General features: G+C 34.8%; 1 protein-coding gene across 3 annotated transcripts in view; it reads left to right on the top strand.

Moving 5' to 3' along the window:
* The window catches only part of STRN (striatin), a 120,871-nt gene extending 116,221 nt beyond the window's left edge, over positions 1-4,650 (top strand). For all 3 annotated transcript variants that reach the window (XM_002812138.6, XM_024242555.3, XM_054548228.2), the window contains 2 exons: positions 1,035-1,121; positions 1,209-4,650. In XM_002812138.6, the coding sequence (XP_002812184.3) occupies positions 1,035-1,121; positions 1,209-1,378 (257 nt within the window). In that variant the 3' untranslated portion in view covers positions 1,379-4,650. The remainder of the gene's footprint in view (positions 1-1,034; positions 1,122-1,208) is intronic.
* Positions 4,651-8,002: the final 3,352 nt, after the last annotated feature.

The following is an 8,002-nucleotide window of genomic DNA, read 5'->3' on the forward strand; positions in this document are numbered from 1 at the left end:
TAAGACTAGTCTTTATTATACAATACAGAATCATTTTGGTTTATTTAATAGTGAGCAGATGCTATATGTAGGCTTTAGAGCCAAGGTTATCACTAGGGACACCAGGAAAAGTTCACTCAAATACCAATAAAAATGATCTGTTGCTATGATCTGTTGTAGTATTATATATTGGGGAAAAGTAGAAACATTGGAAATAGATGCGCATGGTCATTATATTTTGTTTAAAATTGTTCAATTATTGAATAGCATTGTTCAATATTCAATTATTCCGTTATCAAATAGCCTTTTTTAGTGTTGCAGATGGAAAACCTCCAGGTCATTGTATTCGTTTTTCCATGGACTAATCTTTTCTGTGTTATAAAACTGACTAGTTTGTCGTCATTGATTTGAATTGTGCTTGGAGATTTGCCCAAGTTTTATTTTATTACATTTCACCAGTATAAAGGAAATTTAGGAAGCGTTGTGCTGGGAGGAAAGCACCCTATATTAGCTGCCATATTTACCTAAGTATCTGCCTTGTTAATATGGTGACTTTTGCTGACTTTGTTTAGCTGCTGGTGATGAATCATTTAATATTTAAAATTTTTTTCTATATGTTGTATCCACCAAAATTGTGGCCATGTTTTCTTTCTGTCCCTTTTTCCTTGCCTCATTGTTTTCTCTTGGTGAATTTGAATTCTGTGTTTCCACAACTCATAATTTGCCAGTAGCTAAAGAATGCAAAGTCGGTGATTAATAATGTCTACATTCTAATTAACAAACGTGGCTTAAGGGGTGTGTGTAGAAATTACTGACTTCCATATTGTGGCTTAAAAGACAAAAGTGTAATCTAAAATTTGAACTTTTTTGGTTTTCCATATCATTGCCATGACTAGAGGCAAGAGGGAGACATTTTGTTTTAGTTGATGGAAAAAGCTATTATACAGTAAGCACACAGAGAGGGATGACTGGAGAAACCAGCATGACATGGTAGCTGGCATATATTGAAGATGAGGAAGGGCATTAATAAGGAGTAACAATCTCTTTTTCCAAAGGCAAACTGATCCACTCGATGGTAGCCCACCTAGAAGCTGTTACAAGTTTAGCAGTTGATCCTAATGGCCTTTACTTGATGTCTGGCAGTAAGTACCTCAACTATGGATTATTTATTTGTCCTTACCATTTTCATGTTAATGTAATTTTTCCTTTTAATTTTTTTTTGGGTATAGGTCATGACTGTTCAATACGTTTATGGAATCTAGAAAGTAAGACGTGTATCCAAGAATTCACAGCTCATCGAAAAAAGTTTGAAGAATCGATTCATGATGTAGCTTTCCACCCATCCAAATGCTATATAGCCAGTGCTGGAGCTGACGCACTGGCTAAAGTCTTTGTATGACGCAATGCATCATCTTCACCTTCTAGCTGTTTATAAGTAATCAACTGCACAAAAGAGATACAGAAGACAAGGGCAAGAATCATCTCGTCCTGCCCTTTTGTTCTGCTGAAAGAGTACAGAGAACATTTGTTGAAGTATAGTTTTGCAATTCATATACTGTTTTCTAAAATTAAGGTTTGTTCAGGTTGCTGCAAGCTCAGCTGAATCTGTGAGCCTGAGGTCTGTTTCAAATTTCCCCCCAATAGGCGCCTTTATTTCTGAGGTGATTCTAATTCGCTAGGCAGGCCTGAGCGAATACAAGTTTAGCTTGTCCCTGTTGAGTAAGTAGGGCATGCTACAATGGATAATTTAAAAGCTTGATAGCTGGGACTGAATAGAAGAAAATGGGAAACTTAGACCAAGTTCTTCCCTGAGAAATCTTGTTAAACACCTTAAGTAGTCAAAATAGTAATCTTTATCATATCTGCCATATTAACCCCTTTGTGTATAATGACCAGGCAGTGTTAAACTGAGTTTAATTTGGCTCTCCTTTCAGCTGTTCACATAAAGCACCTGGCAAAGCATTTTACCTGTTAGGGGGAGAAAAATGCAATAATATGTTAAATATATTATTATTCAGAAATGCTAAACAAATAGTTTGCAAGCAGATTTCTATATTGTATTACAGTTTTGAAAATAGATTTGGTATCATTCTAAAGTTTAGCTATCAGGCACTCACCATTGTGAAGAATAGTTGATTGACTCTGCTTTTACTAACAGATTTAACTTATTCAGGTTTGAAATTCTGTTTATTTTTAAGGGTAAACAGGGCATATCTCTTTAATAATTTCTATTTTAAAGTTCACTTTATTCATATGACACTTATAGTACCAGAGGGATTATTTCATACCAATGAAATCTTACTTTTCAGTGACTGAAAAGATAGAATTTATTTGCTAATAATCATTTATCAACACCCACCTAATCATGCTTCAGATGATCTGTGCTCTTTCTTCTTTGTCACGTTCAAGTTATCTGACATCTACCAAGAACAGTTCATAATTATTAAGAGTCCAAAGAGTATGGTTAACTTCACGCAGCTGCTTTTGCAGAAGCACTAATGAAAACAAATATTTTGTACCCTAGAAGTCCTCTATTAATCCCTGTAAGAATCTCCTGGAAACCTGGATGAAATAGTTTAATGCCAAATATTGGCTAAAAAGTTCTGTCTTTCTCTCTCCCTATTCCTCCCCCATTGTTTAATTGAGATATACATGTTTTAATGGGCAGTGTATCAGTATTGTTTCTGGGGAAATCCACACCTTAAAAGACCAGGCTTCCCCAGCCCAACTTACCTGTGACCCACCTACCTGGGGTCAGCTTTTGGGATTCTGAGGACCCCACTATCTAGACCTAGTCCCCTGTCATACAGACCTTATTTCTATAGCAGTTTATGTCTCTCTTACTCTTCTTTGTCCCAAATGACAGAGACCAATCTAGAAATTGGAAATAAATTATTAACGTCCAACTTGCCACCAAAAAATATATAAATAGGCTCTTAGATTTTAAAAATATTAAATCTATAAATATTTTAACCAATTAAAACAATTTCTACATATTCCATTCCCCACATTTTCCATCGTCATAACAATGATGCTTCTCATGATATGTACATCTACTCCTTGAAAAAGTATTCTGGTGGTGATGTGGCTAATGATTGACAATATTTCTGTAAAATTTCTGCTTGTTTGCCTCTAGAATTCTGCATTATACAGGCAAATTTTCTTTAAAGCTAAAGACCTGTGCTAAATTTGCCTGATTTTCATACAGATATGCTGTAGTAATACAGCTACCTTTTCATTTCATCTTTGTGCTTTGGTTAACAAGCAGGCTCAAGAGACTGCTTTGTGTAATTAAATGAATTGACCTAAACGTGAGTGTATCAGGTGAATACTTAATATTTCCATGCAGATACAGAATTCCATATTGTGTTCAGTAAATTTCTTTTGGTTCTTCACAGTGAAGAAAGAATGTTTCTAACCTAACATTTGTAGAAGGATACTGGAAAATTCCTTCCAGGAAGGAAGGAAGGAAGGGAGATGGTATTACTTGGTGTATTTATGATGGATGACCACAAAGCTATTGTTCTACCAGTTATTGTTTTAATTACCTTCTAAGATCTTCAGTTACTGCTTTACTAATGTCACTGAAATTCTAAAAACCAAGACATTCTTCCCCTGTTCATTTTATGCTTCATGGTTGAAATTTTTCTGTCAGTGAGTGGAAAATAACCATGGGATACATAGACTGTAGTGCAAATGGAACTGTTGAAAGTTCCTTAGAAAGCCAGTGCTGTGGCATTGGAGACTACAGAGAGAGTCTTCTCTACCACCACTGCATGATCTCAGCCTAGAAATGAGCCAAAGCTGTCTTCCAACCAGAGTAGCATATACATGTGTCTGACTTTTCCCCTAGCCTGTTGAACATTCAATGAAAATTCACAGAATGAACAAATTCAATGTTTAAACAGCCATTGAAATGCTTTCGTAGGGCTTCATTTGTAAATATTTTGTTTGAAATGTATTGGAATAGTATGAAAATTAGCAGGAGATTTAGATCCCTGCCTTATTTTCATATGCTATGGATACATCTCTGGGAGCTTGCAGCACCCTTCTCAAAACTCACCTGTCATATGGAGCTCATTTGCTACTCAAACCATAGACAGATTATTTAACAAAAGTGATATAATGACCTTCAGTATTTTTCTATTCAACAAGTTTAACAACTTTTGCCATTAAACAAATACTTAGTTATGCAAAGTATTTCGCTTTTATAATCATTTTAGTTATGACTAAAAGGGGGGGAATTGAGCTGCATCACTGATGAACTTTGTGAGAAATTTTTTTTTAATCTGACTTTCATTCCTTCAGTATTCTTGCTATAAATTTCTTTTGGAGATAATGATGAGGATTTATTTGAAAATGTCTAAAATGTATGTATATTTTATAAATATATATTATATATATTGTAAGAATATATATAATATATAAACTATATATATATATTATATATATATAAACCATAGGTGCATTTTACTGTTTTGTATTTTCATTTTTGGAGGTAGTATACACAGCAGATAATGATGAGTATGATGAGTGTTGTGCTGTTTGCTTTTGCAGTATAATATATAGTTCTAAGTGTTTAAATTACTGTATATACAATATTCATTATAGGCTAGCATGCTTGTTTTAAAGACTGTCATTCTAGTGTATTAAAATCTGAATGTAAGAAAACCTGGCTATTCAAATGTGAATTGAAAAATATTTTATTCTCAGTACTGAACTATTTCCATTGAACATTCAGGCTTTTTAACAAAAACAAATATCATCAAGAAGGCAATAGCTAGAAAATGAGAGGTGCCTTTAAAAAAAAAAATGCAGCCTTACAGTGAGGATGAAGATTGAGTTTGGGGAGGGGGTGGGAGGGGGGGCACAGAGAGAGAGAGAGAGTTAGTGTGTGTGTGTGTGTGCATGCATGCGTGTGTGTGTGTTTACCAATCTGTGAAGGTCCTGATTTGTGACCATCAATGTCTTTTTAATGTATCTGCTCAACTTCTAGGACTTCAGGGGACATTTCATGCGCTTTGTGCTCTTCTGAGCACCATATATACTTTCCAAGAATTTTGAATGTGAATTCCTAGAAATTTCAGTAGAGAAAACAATAGCTATTCTTTAATTATAGTAAAGTTCAGGTAGAAGGAGAAATTATTTGTTCACCAAAATTATGGGATCTCAATGTTGGCTAAGTAAATGTAATTTTTTAAAGGCTCACTTTTTAATACTTCATATATTTCCCTCTTACAAAACAGCATGTCATGAAGTTCTTATGTGGTAAAGATTCAACTAGTAAATATTTTTAGGTTAAATACCTGAACTAGTTAAAATTCCACCTAAGAATAGTCTTAAAATATTTAAATGGCATCTCTCATATCTACCTCTTTGTCATTGCTGCCATTTTAACTGAAGCAAATCTTTATGACATCTGAAATGATGGTTGGATGCAATTAAAAAAAAATCTATGTTGGTGCTTTTCTCAGGCTTTGTCATTTAAGTTGTATTAAGATGTCACAAATCAGACTGAAAGGCTTAGAATTAATTTTATTTTTCTTTGAAAGGATTGCTTAAAATTAACCATCAATGTTTTTAGTGAGTGGAGATAATGAATCTTTGGTTGGTGTATGTCTGTGTGATGTTTTCAACCAATAGCCAAATAATTATTGGACTTACATGAAAAAGAGTTCTAAGTATAATTTTATTTAGATTACTTTATTCTTTGAAAGTGACTACAAGACTATTAAGTACATAATCATTCATTTTATTTACTCAGAAGTTGCCTCTCCATTACTGTTAACTTGTTTAGTAATTTATATAATTGCAGTACTTTAAGTGTTGGACACTGGGATTCAGATTGTACAAAGTAGTAGCTGACAAAAATATGTATATTTTTGTGAAATGTATCAAACCCTAAAGTTCACTTTAGAGAAAGGCCCAGAAAAACGTATCTGTGTTTAAAAACAAAGGACAGGTCATTCGTCAATAATTGAATCATTTTTACTTTTGCCACTACAAACTTTTTAATTGGCAATATCCATCATCCAACTGGATCTTCATGTCAGTGTAAGGGATGCCAGGTTGACAAAGTATTTAACAGATCCTTTCAGTTTTTGTTTTTTGTTTTTTGTTTTTAATTCTAAAAAAACCAAATGTTAGGCCAAACAGATCCCTAGATCCCACTCATTGATTCTGGCAGTATTCCTAAAGTGGTGCTTAGGGGGTCAGAATTTTCTAGATCTTTGCTAATCCAAGCTTTAGATTTAATTTAACCAGGACCACATGCTTGTCATCTCTCTGATGCAAATTTTCAAAATCATTTTAATTTAGATTCTAATGTCTGCCTGGGTTTTTAACAGGCTGTGAACCAGTGAGTGCCTTGTTAATGTAGAATGATTTTTCCCCCCTGGGTGGGTGTTAGTTAGCTCCTCTCTGAAAATGTCTCAGAGAATGGTATTTTAATTGACTTGTAGAGAGCTGCTAAATTTGTTATTATCAGCAATCAGAAAGTCTTTGGTCTACCACACATCTCCCTCCCTACTATCTCTTCATTGTTTGGCTGAAGTTTGCCTCTTGTGAGAAAACAGTACAACTCCCCTTCTCCACATACTTTTTTTCCAGCCCAGATTAGTAGGTATCCCCTACCCTCATCCCAACTCTGTGATCTAATACCTGTTTTTAGGAGGAACCACTTCTTTTTAATATTGAAATCTGCTGGTTACTTTATGTTTTCTCAAGTTCAGTTGACTAGAGCTGACCACAGGGTCAGCTCTAAATAACCCTTTCTCTTCACACCCAGTCCTCCAGCTGGTGAGCCCTGGGCCAGATTGTTTGATCTTCAGGTATTTTAAATTTTAGTTACATCAATTAATGTAAATTAATCCAAATGCTAATTTTTGTGGTGCAAGAAGTTTCTTATGTAAATTCAGGGTATGGATAAGCTAATTAAGATATCCATTTTTGGTGGCTCTAAGTGTGTTATTTGTTTTTAAATAAAGTGTACAAATATAGATAACATGCTATAGGTGTCTCATGAATTGGAGTATTTGTCAGATTTGGGATCTAGCTGTGGCTTTACAGTGAATCAGTTAAATTAACATAGTCTGATTTGGGGCTTTTGGGGGAGGAGTTGTAGAGGGGTGCAGAGAAATAAAAGGATATTAGACAAAGTATACGTGAGTCCAAAATTAATAAACCAGTCTTAATTACTGATTGTGAGGAAGGAGGAGAAGTTCATAGAGAATTTGGGCCTCTGAAAAGCCAAATTAAAATACCTTCTAGAATTGGGTCAGTGATACTTTCAGAGACACATATGTTTAATGAATAGGCTTTATGTTTTTCAAATGTTCAGTTTAAATGGCTTTTAAAATTTATACACATATATAAATACAATGTTTTTATTTTTTCTTTGTTTGGCTACTTAACAGACACACACAAGCCTTGCACACTCCCTTCCCCTTCAAATCAACATTATTTTTCAAGGCCTTTGGCCTGCCCAGAACTCACAGTCTCTTTGTTCCAATCTGGATCCACAATACAATATGAAATTTAAAAGGCATCTCTTCTGATATCCTTGAAACTATCCACCATTGTTTGGTGTTCTGTATGCTGGTATACTAATGAGTATTATATCCTTTGGTATGTACACACATTTTCAGTAGTGTTGGAAACACCTCTCTTATCTTTTTAATGAGAACTGAGACATGATTAGCTTGAGTAATTTTGGAGTAATCTATCTTAGGAGGTCATTAAGACTCCAAAAATTATTCATGGATTGATAAACCCCCTGGGGTCAGCCTAAGATTGCCAGGTAGTATTCTGACCTCCTCTGGGTTTCCCAAGATCACTGATGTTTTGCAGGGTCCCAGCATTGTCCTGGCACATAAAATATTCCCAGAACACCTGGGGAGTCAAGCATACCTTTTAACCTAAACATTATAATCATGGAGCATCCCTCTGCCTGTTACTTCTCAGGATGACCAGAACACTCCAGTTCTCTAAGGAAGCACTGACATACGGCTCTGCAACTCTGAAA

Source organism: Pongo abelii, chromosome 12 (genome assembly GCF_028885655.2).
Source record: "Pongo abelii isolate AG06213 chromosome 12, NHGRI_mPonAbe1-v2.0_pri, whole genome shotgun sequence".
In the NCBI taxonomy this organism is placed as follows: Eukaryota; Metazoa; Chordata; class Mammalia; order Primates; family Hominidae; genus Pongo; species Pongo abelii.